Source organism: Rissa tridactyla, chromosome 5, assembly GCF_028500815.1.
Source record: "Rissa tridactyla isolate bRisTri1 chromosome 5, bRisTri1.patW.cur.20221130, whole genome shotgun sequence".
NCBI lineage: Eukaryota > Metazoa > Chordata > Aves > Charadriiformes > Laridae > Rissa > Rissa tridactyla.
In genome coordinates, this window is record NC_071470.1 from 35,086,029 (window position 1) to 35,109,061 (window position 23,033).

The following is a 23,033-nucleotide window of genomic DNA, read 5'->3' on the forward strand; positions in this document are numbered from 1 at the left end:
ATGTGACACAGTGGCCAATATCCCACTCCTCAAGTCACATCTGTCACTCACCAGCCATCGCATGGGAAGAAGTTTTATCTGCACTGTCCGGGATGCTTTTAAGGCAATATTGTAAGGTTAAGAAGTGCAAAAGCCCCCCATTGTTAATAAAGACGTGTCTGTATGTGGATTGTTACTGGACATTTGCCAGAACAACAGATTGCCTTGAAAAATATTTGGAAATGTTGTTCTGGAGCTTCCAGTTTTCCATAACAATGAGTAGCCACATGACATTTACAGTTCCCAAAGGAAAGGGTCAGTTTTGCCAGTGGAAGAAGTACAAATTGGAATATGCATCAAAGCTGAAATATCACTGTCTATCATCAGGGTACCAGGACACTAAATCAAGAAATGCTGAACTAAGAGCAAAGTGAGAGATCAGGTAAAGAGGACAGGTGATGGGCCTGCTATGTGGAGGAAGAGCAATCATAGTGTTTCCTCAGTGGATGCCAAACGAAGGTGTGCACGTGCTTCACAGGAGCAGCATCGACGTCTCACATAATGTGATGGTAGGGGAAGGTCGTCAGACACACACAAATCATGACAGAAGCAGCGTGTTCCTGGTTTGAGAGCCTAAACCACGACACAGCCTTTGCCCCTTTGTGTCATCTGCGTATGGCTTTTGACTGGGTGTGAGGAGGAGCACAAGGGTATTTCTGTACGATGGGTGTGAAAACACCTGGAGCCCACTATACACGGAGCAGTCCTGCTGTGGAAGGCCATCTGCATGAGCAGGACAGCTCACTGTATAGCAGACACCACTGAAAGGCAGCAAAGACGGCAAAAGGCAGAGGCAAAAAAAAAAGGCAGCAAAAGGTAGAGGAAAAGAAGGAGTAATTCCCCTTGTCTCAAAGGCAGCTCCTGCATATTCTATTTCTTGCCCTCGTGAGACGCTCCAGCAGGCAAAAATAAACCTTTGCTGTGTCTGCATGTGGTTGTTACTAACTAAATGCCAAGCTCTTCACACAGTGCTTTGTGTCAAGAGGGGATTCAGAGAGTCACAAATCCACTTAACCAGCACCAGTCGCATCACAAAAACAACAACAATGGAAATGAAACAAGCTGAGTGATTATTTAATGTAGACTGAGCCTGCAGCCAGCTTTTGGCCACAGGCAAAGTCCACCACTGTCAGAGAGTCTTTTCGAGGGTTTCAGTAGGCTTGGAAACATGCCCAAGATATGTGAAACCATAACCTGAACCACCCCTGGTGCTCGCAGGGGGAGTGGGAGGTTTCATACCGACAAACTTGAATTTCAGCAGTCTCATCTGTGAGGGAAGACAACAGACCTCTATCCATCCCCCTGTCTTTCCAAATCACTTTCTTTCACATATACCTGCTCTTAAACACAGTCACGCAACAGGACTGGAACTAGCAACAAGTTCCATACCAGATCTGTCTGTGTTTTCGTTGCTCGGGGAATGGGACCCATCTAAAATCCTGTAACCTCAACCTAAAGAGCCATCTCTTGTCTTTGCCTCACTGTTGTAAGTGAGGGTGTGCTTCCATGCACCATTTGTTCAATAGCAAAGCTGGCTTGAGGAGCTTCCAGTTCCTGGCCTCTTGATCTCAAAACAAATCTCCCCAAAGGTCTTCCAAAACAGTTATTCTGGAGGCTCCCAGTAAGGTGGATCAGCAAATCTGTCTGAGCTAAAAATAACTCCTCAAAAATAGTACAAGAAAGTATTTTTAATCTGGATAAAACTCAGAATTTCTTCCCAAATTCACAGCTTTTTACTACCGGACAGCTTGAGCGACCACAGCTAGGCTGTTCCATCATCTGAGGGTAGCACTTGACATCTCATCATCATAAGGCTGCCATTCTCTCTTTGATGTGGCTGTCGCTCCTGCTGAGAAAATTAGGAGCCTGTGCTAGAGGCAAAATTAATTCTTCAACCTTTGTACATCCCAGAGAGCCATATAAGAGAAATCATAGAATCACAGAATGGTTTGGGCTGGAAGGGACCGTAAAGATCATCTAGTTCCAACCCCCCTGCCAGGGGCAGGGACCCCTCCCACTAGACCAGGCTGCTCAAAGCCCCATCCAGCCTGGCCTTGAACACTTCCAGGGATGGGGCATCCACAACCTCCCTGGGCAACCTGTTCCAGTGCCTCCCCACCCTCCCAGTAAAGAATTTCTTCCTAATATCCAATCTAAATCTCCCCTCCAGTTTGAAACCGTTACCCCTCATCCTATCATTACACTCCCTGATAAAGAGTCCCTCCCCATCCTCCTGTAAGCCCCCTTTAGATACTTCCATAGGCAATCTGCGTACGTACTCCTTCGTCAAAGACTGTGACCCCCGTAGGACTGAGTGATGCTTACACACAGTCCCGGACATGGGGATGCCAGTCCCAAAGCGAAAAGGGTTACAAACGCTACAGCAGCCCTTGGCTTTTCCACCTGTAAGGTTGGCTGTAGCCCAGCAATGCCCCATTCCTCAGGCAAACCCCATGGTCAGCAGTGCTCCTCAACACATCCAGTCAAAATAACACTTCAGGTTCCTGTCCCTACCACAGTTACTGATCATTTGTAAATTCAGGCTTTGAGAGCTGCACTTGCAGAGAACTGTAATAGGTTGGTATGGATGGAGGATGTAGGGAAATGGGTGGTAGCACCTGAATGAACATATGGCAGAGGAAGGGCTGTAAGTGTGGCACCCAGATCAGCAAGTCATCAAGATCCCAGCATGCCCACATGCAGCTTCTCAGATGCTGGGACTGGGAAACAGAGGACAGAATAAAAGAAGGGAAAACATAAAAAGGCCGTTTCAACTCTCCAGAAACTTCTCAGAAGTAGTGGCAAGATAGAGCGTTGTTACTACAAACAGAAACCTTCCTGCAAAACTGGGATCAATCCACAGACAGGACTTTTCCACAGGTATTTTACATGTTATAATCACTCAAGTGAGGTGCACCGGAAAGCCACATACGAAATCTTCTAAGGTATTGACCTCAAAATACACACGCATCTTCTACTACATATGGCTTTCAGGACCTGGGAAGTACAATTTGTTCTGTTTTACAGACACACTGAGGAACAAAGCTTCACTCCAGGTCATACCAGTATTTTACAATAAAGTGGCGTGTGAATTCATGTGTCCTAACTCACAGTCTTGCCTCCCAACCACACATTGCTGCTTCTGCAGACACAGGACCCATTCCTTCAAGCCTTCGCTAAAGGTCTTCATAAAGCAGGATTTCTACTCAGACCAAGCGTACAATGTTTACAGACCCAGCCAGGTTCTCTATTAATGTTCTTAAAGTCATTTTGTGTATCTAAGCTACTGCTGTCAGGCTTCCTAACAGCTGGTTAGAAAGACGTTTTACAAGAAAGGTGAGATCTTCGGCTGAGTCATCCTCATGTCGAAGAGACAGTCCGGGGTATTTTTGCTGACTCCCTCAGACTAATCTCATTATCTCTAAAACAGGAATATAAAGAGAAGTCTGGTGTTTCTGTGAGACAGTGGAGACTGCTGACATGGACATTTGTGTTATCTAAGGGCTTTGGGACAGGAAGAAGAGCTGTGTGTCAGCTGTTCTGTAGTGACTGCTCATGCACACAGTCATATACATATATATTACATGTATATAGCATACTAATAGGCAGGAGCATATTCTTTCTGCCCCTTGCTTATATGCAACACTCCAACTAAACAAATATGGAAGGTGGAATGATGGGACCATGTCTGGGCTTGGTGTGCCTAGAACAGGGTCATCTTATGCCGAATATGGCCCTCACGTGATACAGCCTGGCTGATAGATCATGCTCTTCCACATACACGAGATAGTTATGACTGATCAATTCGACCCTCTAGACATTCTGACCACATATATAATTGTGCTCACACAAAACAGCACAAGGACTGGAGAGACCAGGTCCACTTCTTTCACTTAATGTGATTAAAAGTGAGAGCAAAACTGTGGTCATAGTCTTCCACGCAGCATGATGCCACCACCTGTGAGTGAAATCACCCTCTGGAGGTGCTTCTCCATATTGTCTGTGGATGGAGAAGGGGCCTGCAAGCAGGCTCCTAGATTAGGGACCTCAATGAAATCACTAAGTGAGATGGAACAGCTAAAGGTCTTGGCAGTTTTTGCAAATTTGTGTTGTTTTCATTGAAAGAAGAATTAAAAACAAAACCTCAAATTACTCCGATCCAAAAATTTGTGACAAACTCTAGGGTCAGTTTGAAAAGTTTATGAACAATTCAATTTTTCAGAGATTCATTTTGAGAGATCCTTGTACACTATTGATATGAAACCAGATCAAAATCAAAACCTTTGTATGTTAAGATGGGTTTGTGGCCAGGTGAGCTGAGTTTGCTACCTTAAGAACAAAGCTACAACGGCTGCTCTACGCAACATGGAATTAAGATAACTAAATTATGCTTTATTTGTGACATTTGTCCAAACAATATGTGATATTTATTTTTTTTTTTGGAGTAAGAGTTTCATATTCTGTGTGTGAACACTTTAAAAAACCTTACATAAACATCAGAATAAAACCACTGTGCACCAACATTAGCTATTTCAGTTTACCTGTAAAGAGAATTTATCCAACAGATGATGTTAAAAAGAAATAAACAGAGCCATAATTCTCAGAATTTGTAAAGGGCTTGAAGGATACTCTTTAGGAAGGATGAGACAAGACATTTCTAATACATTCCAAAACAAAAGCAAACTAAAAGGGGTAGCAATCTACACAGGTTTGAAACACAGTGAATATTTGCACAGACCTCAACACACACAAGCTGAAACTGCTAAATTTCAAACTTGCCAGCATATGGTTTCACAAGCTACCAACTGCAACACGCCTGCAACTTTCTGTGGCTTCTCATCACAGCAGTCAAGTTGCATGATCTCTGGTGGTGTTCGGGAATCCCAGAAGCCATCTGGAATCCCCTGATCGGGATAACCCTCCATATCTCAATTTTTGAGATCTAATCTGAAAACTTGTCTCCAATTAAATGTTTTGGATCTGGGCTCACAAAGATTTCTTTAACCAAGCTCGAAATAAATTTTTGTATCTAAATGCTCAGGAATGGATCTTATTCCCACCATGCTGTTTCTTCCCTTCGTCCTTTCAGAATTTGAAAACAAGCCATTGCCCTTCAGAGAGACTTGTTTTCCATAACTGTGCTTATGCAGACATCCTTCATATCGTAAACAGCTGTCAGATCTTGGTCTCTGCTTCTAGGAGTGCTTTATATGGGTTTTATTTCTCAGTAGGTTTTATCAGGGATAAAGTTCTGAAACTACAACTGTCAAGTGTTGTAACAGCTACCGTACAGTTCAGAAGAAGCACAAGTCGGCATAATTCAAACCAGATATCCATTAGAACTCACATTTATGTTTAGATGACATAAAAGAAAGGCTTTGATAATAATGTCCCTTGCCTGCTACTGTGCATTCCTATCCCTGTTTTTTGCACTTCCATTAGCCGCTCTCACTGAAAACCCACAACAGCTTGCAGCCTCCAGTGCAGAGCCTAACTTTACAACTCAAGTTGCAAGGATTGATGCTGCCTCCCTTACATGCTCAAGTCCAGCCCTTGGTACCAGCCAGGAATAGTAATCATCAAACGATGACACTGTTTTCTCTCTTAAATGCCAAGAGACTCAACAGTGTGTCTGTGTCCTGTGAATTCTGGTATGCGCTGCCTGCAATGTCTGTTTCTATATATTCCTGCCAACTGCATGACTTCATTCAGCTGTGTGATATTCCAGACAACACGACACTGAAAATAACACTGGCACTTACCTGAGCTGCCAGTGCCTTCCGATGCACTTCTGGATGTTTTTGGCTGGCTCTGTTTGCTACTTGTTCGTACAGTGACTGAAGGAGGAACGGTGCTGCTGCTGTCTCCACGAATCGTTGAGAGATCCTGCATGCTAAAGCTCCTTAGTCTCTCAGACAGGGCCCCCTGTCCCTAGTTAAACAAGCAAGCAAATAACACACATAAAGTTAGATTCCACAGTGCATTTCTGCTCCCTAGCTCATTGAAATCCACCAGGACAGTAGCAAGAGAAAAAATTTTCTGGTCCAGTAACCTAGAGAGGACAAAAATGAGTTGTTAAAAGTGTCATTTCCCTCTTTGCTCTTCCTTTGTAACTGCTTCTATGCACAGAGTCATTCAAACTTTTGATAGCAAGCATCTCTGATTCTTCAATGCGGTCCTCTGAGCTCAGAGCAGCCTTGGCCACATCTAAAGCAGCAGGATGTTGCTGTAACTTTCTAGTAGGTACTTTTCTTTACTAGGATCTGAGTCATGTATGTGCTTGGCTTCAGAAACACAATTAAATAGTCTGCATCAAAATAACTCTCTTTTAATCATCTATGAAGATATCCACTCAGTCATACACAGAATTTCTAGAGCACAGAAAATTTGACACTTTAAAGTAATAAAAAGCTACTGTTAAATCAAAGAAATATTTCAGTGCTTTTTTTTCATGCAACTTAAGAAATAAACTAACACAACATTTTTCTTTCTTTTTAGACTAGCTCTCAATCAGGCAACATGCATATTCTTGGTGAAAGGAATGTAGCTGTTCTTTGTAAAGGATGGGTCAATTAAAACACACCTTTCATTAAAATGATATCCCATCAAAAAGTTGACTATATATATACAGAGAGAGGATACCTCTTTCTGAATTCTGTAACCGTCATACTACACCACTGCCATAAAGTAAGAATACCAGAAAATACAACCAATACAGAACAATCTATCCTTCTCTATGGGCTATATTAAGTGTCATTAAGAATATAAATAGCATAACTGATAAAAAGTACATTTAGGTTTTAGGATTTTATTGAGCGGTGGAGGGTCTAAAAGATACTTCATAGCATACAGTCTTCACAAAAATACTGAATTAAATACATAGAGCCTGATTCCAAAATCATTTCTGCTAGTGTAAATGAGGAAAAATTCAATGGATGCTTCGACAGAGGTGAAATCAGGAAGATGGCAAATACCAGTAACTATTGCCCTGTTTAACGAAACAGATAAGACACTCCATAGCAATTCACACACCACCTTCGTTTAGACTTTTATTTGACAAAGCAATACATAAGTGGAAGCATAGCCTGAACACTGCCAGAGGTCTCTAGGTTGGGTCTGGAGCAGAACACACCACTGCTCCCTTCTGGGCTGCAGATTTGAGTCTCCTTCCCGCAAAACCAGGGTGGAGGTGAAGGGCCAGTGGAAAGTACGCTCTGGTGCTGGCGTGGCACAGAGAAAGGACTCATCCTGACCATCTACAATCAAAAGCAAGACCGGACACATTCCCTGCTTGAAGCAGTTGGGCAACGCTGCCTTGTCCCCTAGTGCACTGGCATGGATACATTGGGAAGGCAATGCGTTAATTTACCTACCAGTACTGATTTACCAACATCACTGCAGAAATTTCACATGTAGAGTCATGGAAATATCAGTGGCTGTATCCCATATAAATTCATTGGCACCTTACTTTTAGGGACTGTAAATAGACAAGACATCAGGTGCTTATAACTACAGTCACTGTGACAGCTTGCGCTTTCTACATTCAAGAAAATTGCTAGATCAGAAATCTTCCAACTTTTCAGCCTAAAGCTTTTCATACAGGAAAAATCCTTTAAGGGTTCAAACTTCCTTCTCAACTCCATAGCACATCAACTCAACCACAGGCAGGCTACACATCCTGGACTACAGCATTTTTCTGCATTAGCAAGAAGCAAACAGCACACAATGATAATTTCTCCAATGCTGTCCCAAAGCATTATCAGTAGAAATACACTTCATTTAAGAAAAATAAAATTGATCTGTCCTTTGTAGGGCAGAGTCACCTGGTGGAGCTAGCCAGGAAGCTGCACTGGGATTTTTCTCTTTATTTGACTGAATCTTTGGTTTCTTGAGATCTCTCTGTGTGTTTTGTGTTTGGCAGCATTTTGCATCTAGCTTTTCTGCAGGCTATTACAGAGGACTTTCCACACACCCACCATGCTCTTCCTGCAGACTTACTTTGCTCTTTCTCATTAGCCTGTTCTATTTCCAAAAGTATTTTAAATGGATGAGGCTTTTTTGCTGGTATACCAAGATATTTTATTTTGCTTATTTTATATGCTTGCCAGTGGAGTCCATAGAGCTGATGTTTTGTTAAAACCTCACCTCTCCCATCTCACTCTCCAATCTGCCACAAAAGTTGACGGCCGAATTTTGGCTACTTTCCTGACAGTGGCTGAGCCACTCTTGGGACACATTCTCACTCTAACAGGCATCTCAAGTTTTTCGTCTTAAGCCAGTCTAAGGTCCATCTACTCTGCAGTCTATGAATGCAACTGTCACTGGGCTGGCATACTGAAATTTCCTTGCATGGCTGGTTAGCTGGGTGTCATCTCACCCGCTCAAAACTCAGTGCAGTTCTAGGTGGGTTTTGTAGCTTGCACTGAATTCCTGCATTGCCACCCTATTCTCAGTAACTGGTTTAAAGCTAACACAAGACATCCTACCCTGCAGTTTGACTACAACAGACAGATCCCTAGCGATATCAAGTTGAGAGCAATCAGATCACTAAATAATATTTTGCTGTTGCAGAATGACTGGATCAGCACATCCAGAGAGTTAGCAATTGATGAGCTGTTGTAACCGGAGTGCTGTATTCCTCCCACACCACCAGCTCAAGTGTCAGCAGTGCTCAAGCTTTTAACCTCCTCCCAGCCGCTCTGCCCAGCCAGCTAACCCAAATACCATTTCATTCCAGCGAGCAATTGATGCATGTGGGCACGAGTCAGATTAGAGACGAGATTCACATGTCAGACCAACCTGGCAGGGAATATGACACTAACGCACCCTTTTGCATTGAATATGAGGAGGATATGTTAATATTCTTGCATTGCAACTTGTGATGTAGCAGCATATAATGATCAAAGGCCCCAGAGACAACTTTGAAACAACAAGGGCCTGACATGTGCCTGTCATCTGTGAATCTGTTACATTAGCATATAATACATGACAACCCTAAACACACAGTCCCAGCAGCTGTGCTTAACAACTTGAACTTTCTCCAGGAAAAAAATCTAAAAATTATCTTTTCTTGATTTTTGCTTTAATTTAAACTAAGTTTATAACAGCAAAGATAAATATTGCTCATCACACAAATCATTCACTCAGCACAAGAAGGACATGGACCTGTTGGAACAGGTCCAGTGGAGGGCCACAAAGATGGTCGGAGGGCTGGAGCACCTATGCTATGAGGACAGACTAAGAGAGTTGGGGCTGTTCAGCCTGGAGAAGAAAAGGCTCCGGCAGAGAACTTACAGCCCCTTCCAGTACCTAAAAGGGGCCTACAGGAGAGATGGGGAGGGATTCTTTATCAGGGAGTGAAGTGATAGGACAAGGGGTACCATCTTCAAACTGAAAGAAGGGAGATTTAGATTGGATATTAGGAAGAAATTCTTTACTGGGAGGGTGGGGAGGCACTGGAACAGGTTGCCCAGGGAAGCTGCGGATGCCCCATCCCTGGAAGTGTTCAAGGCCAGGCTGGATGAGGTTTTGAGCAGCCTGGTCTAGTGGGAGGTGTCCCTGCCCATGGCAGGGGGGTTGGAACTAGATGATCTTTACGGTCCCTTCCAACCCAAACCATTCTGTGATTCTATTCTATGATCATAACAAAATATTACTGTTCCTACCATTCCATGAAACAGTTTGTCCAAATCTCAGAAATGGCAGGGATAGCAAAGGCTTAGGCTGAGTGAGGACAGTGAACATGCGTGAAAGGCTGATGACTTCCCTTCCATTTCTTTTTTTTTTTTTTTTCCAAATTTTTGTACCTTTGGTCTTTGTAGGGATAGACTTGATTTAGTAACTCCTAGGGCACAACATAACACCCACAATTTTTTCCCAGTTGCCCCAAATAGAAAACATGTCAGCAATTATGATGACAGTAGAGTCAGGATGGTTTCAAAGTGAAATGGAAAATTTTGTTACCAACCTTAATTTCCCCATCAGATAAGCAGCTGCTGTATGTGAAATCACAAACATTTGAAAAGCCAGCACTGTGAGAGTTTGCACCGCAGTCATTATATGTTTTAGCAACAACAACTTTATCCAGCTGTGACACTTATTATTCCACAATAAGTCTTATCATTTATTAACAAAAGGAAAAAAAAGTTAATAGCTTTATTTCACAATAGAATAGATTTAGCACAGCACACACCTTGGGCTGTGTTTGGTTAAAACAATTGTGTGGAAGATGAAGAGCTGCTGTTTTGGGGATGTTTGTTTACCGTCTTGGCCGTGAACATACAGATGCTCTTCCAACCGCTAAAGACACGGGAGATGTCCTAGAAATTTCAGCACACCGTGTGTCTGCACAGAGAGAAGATCCAGGTCCTGAAGTTATGTCTATGCTGCAGGCGAGAGGTGTGCTTGCAGCGTGTCGACACAGATCTGGGCTAGTTTTATCCTACAGACCGTGACAGCAGTAATATTATGACAGTCGCTGTGATAACAACATTTCATTGTGTCAACAGCAAAACAGCATGGTGGTATTATAAAACCTGTTGAAAATGGGGAGGGCTGTAGGACTACGGATGACACCACCTCTCTCTCTCCCGTCACTGAACACCAACTGCCCTGTCAGGATGATTGTGCTGGCAGTGTGGGACCAGCATGTCAGGGACTTCATCCCCTGCTGGAGGACCCAAGCATGAAGCGGTGCTGGAAGACTAACCCTTACCCTCCCTGGGCACAAGACTGTCTAGACCCAACTTCTACCTCATCCTGCTGAGACTTATCCTGGGACACAGACCGTCCCCATGAACATGGCATTTCTGATCCAGTATTCAGTGATTTTGCTAGACGGTGAGGTTTTGGTAGCAACAAGTGGGAGCACGTGTGTGTCTGCTCCCTGTTCACTATAGTGTACCTGCTCCCAAATTCATCTGATCTTCTCACCCCTAGAAAAGTTCACCCTGTAGGTGAAGGTATAGCACTAGCTGAAAGCAGACCTCTTCAGGCTTTCTTCACCTCTTCCTCTCCCAGGACCCACCAACCTCGCTAGGTCCACAGATGGTCAGTTCTCTCTTTAAAGGGACAGAAAAGGGCCAGGCTGGGGCAGGGCTTGGTGCTATTGAATAGGACAAAAGACAAATCCTAGAAAGGACGCAGTAATATCACCCCCCAGTAACTTGGTATCAACCTTATTTAGGTTCACAACACTACCAATGGTATTAGGGCATCGCCCATCAAGACATGGATGTTTAAGCTGCAGCAGCTCGCCTGTGATTCTAAGGGAAGTTAAAGTTCCCACCCATGTGGCATAGTAATTAATCTAAAACTAGTTTAGGTACATTTCTACCTGCTTCAGTCAAAATTGCAACTGTAGTATAGGCGTACCCTACTTCCCCACATCTAGCGCATTCTCTCCTTATTTTTGCCTTAAAGAGTAGGACAAAACAGTATCAAAATACCAAGCTTTCAAAGCCAGCTAACCTGCATGCTACCTTCCTCTAAATGTTGCAGACACCGTCATTTCCAGAAACAAACATTAACCTCTGTGGGCCCAGAGCACAAGCACTGATGCAACCAATATTTGCTTGGAAGGATCAAAAATCTTGATCCCTTCCAAAATATGACGTCATTACTGTGTCGGGCACTCTAAAAGGCACTCCATCAGAAACAGCTAGAATTGTCTTCATTATTTTGCCTCTCTATAATTAATCCCTGCATTCACATTTGAAGTAAAACTTTTTAGAGAGAGATGGATTTATAAATCTGGAAAAATTGGTTTTACATTAAAAATAATCCAGATATGTAGGTAGCTTTACATAGGCTCTAGGTAAATAAAGTTAGGCACATAATTTGAAAATCTGTAATTTATATAGTAGTCACATTAAATATGATCTAAATATAAACAAATATTATATATCTAAATATAAACTTCAGTCTGACAATCTGAAAGAATTCTGTAGACATTATTTAGGCTTCAAAACACTTCTAATATCTACAAACTCCACTTTGCAGCTGTGGAAACTGTAACACAGCATGGTAAAATGACACAAATCAGGAACAAAAAAACATCAAGTCATAGAAGAGAAGCTTTTAATACGATCAACGTTAATACAGGATGGCACCTTCTGGCCTTTTGCATCTTAGGATCAGTAGTTAATGGACAGGCAAGGGAACACTAAGTCACACTCACCACACTTCCAGCACAATACTAAATCTGTTAATGTTCTCCTCTCTTTTTGCTGTCACTTTGGTTAGCAGTTCTCCTCCACGCTAGCAGACATGTCTGCATGCATGTTACAGCCTCCATTCTGCAGAGATTCACTACAAGGTGTAGCGCATATTCCTAGGATGTCAGTTATCCCTATGGTGTCAGCAGGACTCCCCCAACCACACCTATCAGAAAATGCTTGCAGAGATGCACCGTCACTTCTGAGCCAAGTCCTGGCCTCACTAGCTCCACTGCAACCCAAACCATCCTATTGGGATGACAGCAGTGGGAGAGAGGCTCCCTTTATCCATTAGCAAGAAAACATGATCAAACACAGCAGCTTGGCCAATGCAGTAGCAAAAACCTAAGTTAGATAGGTTTTCCACGTACAAAGCTCCCTGCCTGGCTGCTGGAGTCTCTCTGATTGCCAGCAGAGGACTTGGAAGGCATTTTGCTGATGAGATCAAAGACAGGATTTTAAAGCTCAGCACGTAGGATCTACCCACTGGAAGCAGAGCAGACAGCACCTGGCCTCAGACCAATCTCAGCTGAAAACAGTTCAAACTAGTCTAATGGGGAGGCAGACATTAGTTAGGAGTTAGTATAAGCATTCAGCAGATTACCTGCCCTTTTTTCTGGTCCCAATACAAGTGTAAATGAAGTAGCTGAGAGACCTATCAAGGGAAAAAAGAGAGCCATTGTGGCAACACACATAAAAGCTTTGAGAATAAGGTCTATTTGAAGCATAAGTAATCCAGGCAGACATGAGCATGACACTGGGCACCAATGTGCAGGAACTGACAGACGCATAAAAAGCAGGGAGACCCACCTGTGGACTACACCTTTGAACATAGATTCTCCCTTCCTCAGCTTTCCCAGAGAGGTGGAGAAACCACTCCATAACCGCAGCTGACAGGGTGTTACCTAGCAAGTGTGTTTAAAGAGTAAAGCAAATTATAAACACAATGGGCTGTCACTTCACTCTTTGCACTTGGCCGATGCTTCCCCCTGGAGAAAACCCCAGTGTCTGGCCATCTCTGTAATCCAGACCTAAAACCATTACGAAGAAAGTGCATTTATGACTAATTTAGGCACAGGATTAGGTGAGGGACACGTGGCAGTCATTTTAGTCCTGGTGACGCACAGGTCTTCTCAGAAGTAGGGTAATGCTGGGGAATTGCTCATGTCAATGAGTGGGAGCTTGCATGCAGAAGGGTATCACGCCTGGCTGCAGGCAGGCCCTGCTAAGAGCAAAACCGTTGGCTTTATGCTCTGAGCACAGGCCTGAGTGAAGGAGGAAATGGCTTCTTCCACTGTATGAACACAAAAACCTACAAGCAATATCCTTATGGCCAGGGCCTGCGTGCCGTGCCTAGCCTGAAACAGCTACCCGGTTTGGAGATGTCAGACAGTACTAAAGAATCAAAGGGAAGCCAGCTGATGTTAATGTTGATGGTGGAAACTTAATTTCATCCACCCTTTTTGTTTGTGCAGTTCATTTCCTCTCCTGGGAACTGTTTGTTATTGTCTCTCCCAGCCTGGTCTCTCTGTATAAACTTATTGTTTGGTTCTGCTGTCCTGTGCATTCACTGGCTATTGTCTGCTTCTTGGAGACATCAACGAAAGAGCCAGCAAGAGAGACAAACTGGAAACAGCTACCTGGATTGTAGCTGGGTTTTTACTGATTTGTGAAAAACAGATTCTCAAAAGATTTAAGAACGAAAGACACATCACACCATGACAGGAACAGTTCACAAAATTCTGCAATCCATGGCACGCTACCATACGTTTCAAGAAAGCCATTCATTGTTTCTCCTTATTGGTGTAACATAGCTCAGCCATGAGATCTTTGATTTGGGATCTCAAATGAAGATCCTTTAAAGGAAGCTACTTTCAAAAGCAGCGTGCTCAGCCCTTCTGAGATAACACGGATCCCCAAAGGTTTCTCAAACTGTGTAAATGACTCCTGACTTCTGCAGCTCTTGGCCATGTTACAGGCCAGGGCACATAACGTGGCCATTACAGATACGGTACTAAGCAGACTGGACAGAACCATCCTCTGATCCGTTTGGTAAGTAAACACTCTCCCTCTGAGTTGTGGGATCTAATCATTACAAAGAAGCCTAATCCAACGTCTTAAAGGGAAGGATGCTCCCCACCCCCTGCCTCCCTCTTTCCCAATTCAAGTAGAAGTGCAGTTCTCCACTGTCATGCCACAAAAGGCAGCATCTCTCTCCTGCACAAGTTTTTGCTCCAAACTCCCCTAGAAAATAGGTCTCAATTCTCATGGAAAATTAGGGATCTAAATATTGATTTTCAGGCAGTTGCACTGGCTATACCAGCCAGATACTAGAAATTAATTAAAAGATGCCGCTTGACTAGAGAGGATAAAATCTAAATCACCGCCAGCATTTCCCTTTTAGTGCCCTGGTTTAAAAACCAGTAAACACACTGGAAGACTTCCCAATAAACTTCTTGGGCTAAGGGGCCCTAAAGCAGTGGAGCTGCAACCCCCCAGGGGATGGTGAACGTGAAGGTGGAAATGGAAGTGAGGATGCTGGACTGGACAGGTAGTTGCGAGCTGAGGCAGTTTGGGAACTGCTGACGCTGCACTCCTGAGTGTTAAAAGAGGTGGATGTGCATACTGAAACCTTCCTGCATTCGTCTGCGTGCCTGGTCTTTTTAACTGATAACCAGAGTGATTGCTAGCTCTGGCAGCACCGCAAGCCATATTTCCCCACTCATGAAAGGCTCCTGGACAGTTTTGCAGACTTATTAGGCACAAGCAGGCTTTTCATCAACACCAGTCATGCGTGCTTGCTCCCTCCACCTCATTTATAATCTCCTGCCAAGGCACTGCACCCACTGCCAGCAGCACACTGTGCCCCACTCCCCTTCCTAAAGGCGGGCTGTACCAAGGGGCACACAATGGGCCACAGCACCAGCTGCTGTGCAAACAGTCCCTGTCCTACACACAGGAGGGCAGAATAAGGGCAGAGGAAGGTACATTGTCAGAAACCTCTGGGTTACGATGATCTGTTGGCTGTGGGATGTTTTCTGCAGCTCTCCTTTGAAGAGCAGAGTTGAGGCTGAACCTTGGGGATAGTTAAGAGGTTGGGAGCAGGATTTGTGTTTGTGGTGGGGAAAGACATTGGCCTGTTTGGAAGAATTGGTTTGTTCAGGGTGAGGAATAAGGATACATGCAAACAGGATCTGGGAAACCCAGCTTGAAGGAGAGGGTCAGAAAGCTGAGGGAGAGTGTAAAACTGGTAATGGGAGGGTTGTAGAGACAGAGGAGGCATTGGCAGGGCTGGGCCAGGTCTTAGGAAGAAAAGCTGGGAGTAGAAGGGTTGGGGACTGGGGACAGGGCAAGGCAGCAGGTGGTGGGAGGCTCAGGGTGACAGGCGGAGGATGAGAAAGTGCTGGAAGCGTGGTGACAGCAAGGGAGTACATACGAGCATGCTGGAGGAGGCTGTTGCTGCCTCCAAACCATCGGTACCTCTCTTCACTGCAGCCACACGTGTCCCAGCTGCTCACATTAGAAACCTGACTGGTGCCAATAAAAAGCCCACTTATGCCGAGGCCTCCATCTGATGGCTGCACTGCCTGGCCAAGGCCATGCACCTGCCCCACTACCAGGGCTGTAACAGCCTTGCTTCCACTCCCCTTTTGCTCTGACCCAAAAGCATGCTCCTTTTCTGCTTCTCCTCTCCTCCCCCAAGGTAAACTGGGGAGGTGAACTGGAAAGAAGCTGGTGGTCAGTGCCCAGGGCCCTTCAGGGGCAGAAATGCTGAACTAGTTGGAACTAATTGAAAACACACAAAGAGCAGCAAGGATTCACTGCCCGGTCATCTAATCCCACCACTTAGGACTGACCCGCTTGAAGTCACAGCGTGTGACAGAATGACCAAGTAATGAAAACAGGATTAAAGAGCCCCAAATGAGATTATGCTCCTTCATGGGGACTCAAGCTGCTGGGGGCAGGGAAAAGATCTGTGTTGAACACCTAGCAGGGGTAATAAGACTAGATATCCAAGGCTGTGTCTGCTTAGACAGCATCAAAAATAGACTCTCTGGAGAGAGAGAAAACATCCAAGTGAGCCAGCTGGGCAGACTCAGGGTACTTGGGACACTGACAGCTCTTCAGCTTGTAAAATGAATTGGCACAGGTTTGCGCCAGTGTTAGCACAACTGTGGCTTCAAAACAAAACAGAGCAGGGGAAGGGAACAGGAGGAAGGGGAAGGGAGGCAAGCCTGTACTTGCCTAACTAAAACTGTAGGCTATTTAAGATAGAAAGGGGAAAGGGCCAGGGGATCAGAGATAAGGAAGGTGTGGCTGTGCACAGATTGCAGCATCTTAGCCTGTGGTAAATATATAAGTAGCAGCCTGTCACACACAAACAGTAATCAGAGCACTGGATGCATTTTGCTGCATGATGAATAAAAAGAAGGAAAAGACGGACCTTGCCCAAAGATCTTTTCACAAAAGACAAAAGATGATGACGGATCCCGTGGGAGCACAAGAAGATCAGTTACCACAGCTCAGAGAGAGAGGACAGGGCTATGCACAGTGGGAGACACGTCTCCAAGTACAAGAGCCTGTAGATTTAAGCTCATTTACTGAAGACCGGTCTGTACAGAGCACACTTTCATCCCAACATCTCACTGTGTATCTGCCACCAGAAGATGCTGACTTGCCAAGTCTGAGGGTCGATTTCTTACTATAAAAGCATTTTTTCCTCATCCATTAATCCAAATGAATCAGGAAATGAGACAGATCCTCATATTCACTTCCTGGTAAAAGCCATGTTTTCCATGGGAGCTGCAGGAGGCCAGTGCTTCTGAATACATGGTCATTTCTATAGGTTCCAATTTTAACACGATCCTTTAAAGGCTGAAACCCAGTGAACCTTTTCAGGGCTCAGTTCCCCATCTACACTCAACACTTGGCACAGGCTACCTAGATACCCTTAAACCTTAGCATTGGCAAAGTCAGGATAAACTTTAGAAATAGTATTCTCTTTCCTCCCTCCCTGGAAACTCCCCCTTAAGGACAGCACTGCAGTCTTGCCTAGCATCTGTTAGCTCAAAGTGTTTTCCAGATAATTATTCATTTAAACTTCTCTCATGCAGGATAATCTAGCTCTGTTATAGCTCCTTCTCAAGTGAGCAAGTAAGGGCACTGATATACATTTAACTGCAGCTGAAAACCAGAGCAACAGAAGCTGTTACCACCCGTAACTGCTTTAGCGCTCCTCTCTTGGCTCCCTTCATAGCAGCAGGGACAGCTAAATGGAGACACGTCCACATCCGACCCATCACACTTCACATCCTAAATACCTGAGGAACCCCAGCTCAGCACTTCTATACTGCAACACATCAGGCTGTAAATCGCAGCCATTCAGCTCTCCCTGCCTGAAAGACAAATTCAGTCTGACAAGGGCAAGGGACTGAAGCTGCTTTAACCATTCCTGACTATTACAGCATGAAGAGTCTAAATGTATTAAGGGTGTGGTTCCATGAGCAGCAGAGCTAACCTGTCTGCTTCCCACAACCAGGAAGGGAAGATCTTGCTTTCCATTTGTCTGGTGATACTCCTCACAATGCAGTTCTGTCCCTTCCCTTGTGCTGGCTCAGGCACTCAAGACACATTTGTGAGCTCAAAAAAACAGTATTATATTTCTTCTCTTTCTGGATTAGCTTTCTGATAGATTAGAGATAATCTGAGGAGGTCCAAAGAGCTGGTGCACAGTAACCCACTGGGAGCAGGAGCACAACCCCGTTTTGGAGGAAAGCCATCAGATCAGCTCACCCTGTCTCTTGGATCTGGACCCTGAGGCACACAGAAGCCAGCAGCTTGCTGGAGGCCACATGCCAAAGTGGTGGAAGAAGCCAGGAGTCCTATTTTTCCTCACATATTCAGAGTAATTTAAATTTCAAGGTTGCAATGAAGACATAAACAGTCCTTGCTTTGTTCTAAAAATCAGTCTATCAATCAATCAATCTAATAACAGCCCCTCAATCTTATCAATGATCATTTTCCACCTTCCTAAAGTATCATGCAGGGAAGATTCTTCTGGTTCATTTACAGGTTGCAATATCTTTACTGTTTTCCCTCAAGTTAGGCTGGCAGATGTGCCATAAAACAATACCACACATGGCACAGAGTTGCTTTCTCCCAGTAATGAATGGGGAGCTTCATTAACTCACGCAAAACAATTGCTTCCTCGTATCCTGAAGACTCTTCTCTGTTCTACCCAGCTTCCCACTGCCACTGGATCCACATTTCAAGGCAGTGAGATTCTTAAGAAAAACACCAGAAAAGCAGAACAGTGGGAAGAAAAACTGAGGTGCTGACTGTTCATTCAGGATGAAGAGCTGATGAAGACTACTGTTGCAGTCCTGAGATGAACAGGTTGGCACTGTGGGCCTGGGCTACTGTTGAGCTTCTCATATTCAGGAGCTACCCAAACAGGAGCCAGAGTTTCTTTGGGATTCACAAATAGTTTCTCACCCTGTCCTAAAAACAGCTCTAGCACAGAGTGTCTGCAGCACCTTGTAGGAAGGGACTCACAGCAAAGGCAGTGCTGCAAAACAGGTATTCCCAGAGCCCTATTTATGTCCATGGCGTGACTCCTCCAGGCTTACATAGCAGCAGTAAAAGTGTTAAGTGTCATGAAGGCATCACACAATTGTTGTTTCATTGGGCATATAATACACAGCTTTGCCTTAGCTCCACATTTATCCCAGGTTTCAGTCCAGGTTTGGATTAGCTATCAGTCCCCATGTTAGCAGAACCTCCCCACTAAAGAGCAACAGTTCAGGAGAACTGAGTCAGGCCTGACAGCCACAGGCTGCACAATGCTTGGCAGGGAAAAGGGAGGCAATTTTGGGTTTTTCTTTAGAACAGGATATAGCTTTTGCACATCCTTGTGATTGCACCCCAGGGGCTCCCCACTTCTATAATACCTTGCATTCAACATGCTTTATAGGCTTTATGGTATTTGGCCTCCTAAGGATGTTTTATGCATTTTTACACAAGGTAAGGCAAAGACATACTAAAATGAGGTACCTGAGGACATATGAAAAGCATTTGACAGAGGAAAATAATTTCTTTCAACTCCTATTCATACATTTTCAATGCCAGGCTGGATGAGGTTTTGAGCAGCCTGGCCTAGTGGGAGGTGTCCCTGCCCATGGCAGGGGGGCTGGAACTACATGATCTTTAAGGTACCTTCCAAACCGAACCATTCTGTGATTCTGTGATTTTTCCAAATACCAGTGTACCCACCTTGCCCGTATGTTTCTACTGTCCTTTTGCAAGAGCATCTGACTGCATAAAAGCCATATCTTTTATACAAATCTTGCTCCCAAAACACAAAGGGTACAGTTTCTGTGCACAACTACCCTAAACCATGACAATCCATGGCCAGAGAGCAGGACCACAAAATGCAGTTATCAAGTCCTTGCAGCTTTTATGTAAGCAAAAAACCAGAGATAACAGCTATTTGCTGGTTCTGGCTCTAAGCCAGGAACGGAATACAGGATACACCTCCTCAGATGAGACCACTCATCCAATGTCTGCTCGTTCTCCAAAAGCAACTAATGTCACTTCCCATTCACTCTTACATAAATATGTCTCCAGACAATTATACACCAGGGATGTTATGTGTAAGCCTTGCAGACAAACTTTTAGCCTTCATGAACTTCAGGTCACATCTGCTTTCTGTCAGTACCCAAGTTATAGGTCACTAGAGCCTCCAGATTTCCCAACAATTCAGCACAACAACTGAAAAACTGGGGTGCAGATGGCCTTTCCCTTCACCGCAGAAGGTGCTGACCAAAAGAAATATTTCCCTGCCAGGGTGTTAACTGTGATCACCTAATGTCAGCGTCTTTCATGGAAGCATGCTCCTATTTTGACAGTGAAAATGAAGAGCGTAGGCTGTGATGAACAGAATTGCATTAACAACGCTGTCACCTGGGTACTGATGGAAAATACACAACAGAGGCCTGAGGCAGACCTTAGCCTTTATCCTTCATTTCCAACCTCCTATAGGTTCACAAGGCACCACACTTACTTCATCCCAAGAGGCACCTGTGTGGCTGATGAATGTGGAGTTGGTAGGCATGATCAAAACCAGTGAGAGAATCCATCCCCTCAACATCTTTCCCCCTCCACACTGGCTGCTGTTGGCGATGGATGCAAATGAGATGCTAATGTCACCATCCTGACCCACACCTTTACCTTTGAAGCAGCCATGACGGCTGCTGTGGCTGCGACGTTCAACCCTCGCTTCCCAAAGTGCACAAGGGCATCGTAGCTCCGGTCTTTTGCCTGGACGAGGCAGTCATCAATCTCCTGTCGCAGCAGACAACAAAACAAAACACACACACACAAAAAAAACCACAATAAGGACAATTCAGAGTGCTTCCAGCCTCAAACTCTTGGCAGGGCCAGGTCATCTTTATGGAGGCAGACATCCTCCATTTTCTCCACCTTGGCTGGGGAGAAGTTCACAACCAATATTTGCAAAGAGGAAAGGTTTGCAGGGGAGCAGTAACTCCCACTGGAGGCTCTGGGAACTTTATTCTGCGAATGGAAGATTGGGACCCAAAGTTTGGATACACTTGCACAGTGCAACCACCACCAATAGGTCCTGGAAGTAAGACAGACACACCCAGCTGGGCAGAATGGACCAGGGTGGGCCAGGAGCCATTTGGAATCTATAGACTCTAAAGACAAATTGGATTGCCCCATAGTTAAAAAGAATCATATTATGGCACTGGGCAGCTGCAGCTGTACTGCCCTGGGTCCAAGACTGGTGGTCTCAGAAGTATCCAAGATATCTCTGCACATCATTACAGTATCTGGCTTCAACATACCCACAGAATTGGTGGGCCCAGAGCTTCTGGACTTCAATGCTCCTTAATATACAATGAAACGGTTATGAAAGTTTCTGCCCTCACCCTCCCTCCCTCAAGACACAGGGGTCTGGATGATAATGGATGACAATGACTTCTAGTACTCAGCTACTGGATATGCTGGGTTAGTAGGAACTGGAAGCTGCGAGAAGCTGATGGCTGTTTAGTGATTCCCCTCCCTATTCCTGGTAGATAAGAGATGGCAACCCAAAATACATGAGCACTACTTGTGAAAAGCATAAGCAGAAGTTCCCAGGAAGCAGAGAGACAGGGGACTGATCCTTACTGTCCTTCTTGGTCAGGACTGAGACACAATTGTTCATGCACTGCCTGTGGCTAAACAGAGATCTTTCACTTCCATGGTTGCCCATGTTAAACATGGGAAACAGTTACTCATTTCTTAGTGGTCTGCATGTTGATGTGTGACTGATAGCCATTCTTGGCCCATGTATTCACATGGGCCAAATGGATCTGCCCGGCAATGTCCCATTCACAGCCACAGGAATCTCCTCGGCAGCCAAATGATCCAAGCGTAATGCTCCCTCCTGCCCCCGAAATTAGCATCAGGAATTTGAGCAAGATATTTCTCAGCCCAGGATCTCTACATACTACATGCCTTACTTCAGCCTGCTGTACGTCTCCCAGCCAGGTAAGTGCTTCCTAAGCCCCTTTCAGACAGGCCTAGCTATTTGTCTCATTGCTGCATGACTTTTTAGGCAGAGCTGGGAACAAAGTTAAGGACCTCTGGCTGCCAGACCGTTTCTCTAATCATTACATCCAGCCACAACATAACACTCCAGATATATTCAGCCAGTACGTGCAAAGCAGCTCAGGAGGTATTTTTATCCCCCTCCCTCCCAACTTCTCAAGTGCACAAAGATAAGTTAATATGTGTGAGTGCACTGAACAGATGCCAGTATTTAAAAACACACAATCACAAAAACCAAAAACGCCAACCAAAAGGAGATGATCAAATTATAGAGGAAGAGAATCAGCGACTCCCAGTCCTTCAATGAAAATGAGTGATGCGAGGGCTGGACTAAACACATTGTTGATCTGCTCCACTCAGAGAGGACACAGGCATTTGTGATTACCTTTTCTTTTGAAGACAGCGTTGGATGAACAAATTTCCTGTACAGAAGGCTGGAGCCTTTTGTGTATGGAGACAGCAGCCAAGCTACAAAAGCTATTTTCAGTTCATAGTAGAATGGAAACCTAGAAGGAAAAAAAGCTGTTAATGTCCACTCCCAATTTAACTACTACCTTTAATTAGAGATGCTCAGCACAGGAAGGGACTGGCCAGTCTAGCTTAGGGCAGCTTTTGCTTACCAAAGAATCCAAAGACCTAACACATTGACTCACCTTCGCCTACATGTCAACTAGGCATGTGGGTAAATCTTTACTTGGGTACCAGGGCCATTATTTAATGGTGTAGAAGAGACTCTGCTGTGTGATAAGAGGAGCTTTCTACATGCGAAGAGCACAGATGCTGCCTTCATAGCACCTGCAGTCATTATGAGGGAGCAAAGAGCAAACCAGTAAATCGGTATTTCACTGATATATTTATGCACCTTTCATTTCTCTGCCTTTCTGCTTTTAAGATAACACTTATCTGACTGAAACTGAAATACAAGAACCTTTGCTGTCCAAGCAACATGCAACATAAAGGTGCAGATCCACACTTTGGCTTTCAGGTAGCACTGCAAATAACTAACAACAGGACATGCTTTAGCTGTAACAACAAGCCAGGGACTTCTTGAGATTAAATTATTCAGACTCTTTTCTGGAGGACAAAGCCTAGAACTCAAGACTGGCCAGCTAGCAACATCCTCATGCTGACAGGAATGTTGCTGCCAGCAGTGTGACGAACCAA

At 44.5% G+C, this 23,033-nt stretch overlaps 1 protein-coding gene across 3 annotated transcripts in view; it reads right to left on the minus strand.

The window, feature by feature from the left end:
• Positions 1-23,033, minus strand: part of REEP1 (receptor accessory protein 1) — a 70,925-nt gene that overhangs the window by 16,397 nt on the left and 31,495 nt on the right. For 2 of the 3 annotated variants that reach the window (XM_054202671.1, XM_054202672.1), the window contains exons 4-7: positions 22,255-22,375; positions 20,484-20,597; positions 12,859-12,909; positions 5,802-5,970 (exon numbers count right to left, since the gene is read on the minus strand). In XM_054202671.1, the coding sequence (XP_054058646.1) occupies positions 5,802-5,970; positions 12,859-12,909; positions 20,484-20,597; positions 22,255-22,375 (455 nt within the window). The remainder of the gene's footprint in view (positions 1-5,801; positions 5,971-12,858; positions 12,910-20,483; positions 20,598-22,254; positions 22,376-23,033) is intronic. The other variant, XM_054202670.1, reaches the window with a different exon arrangement.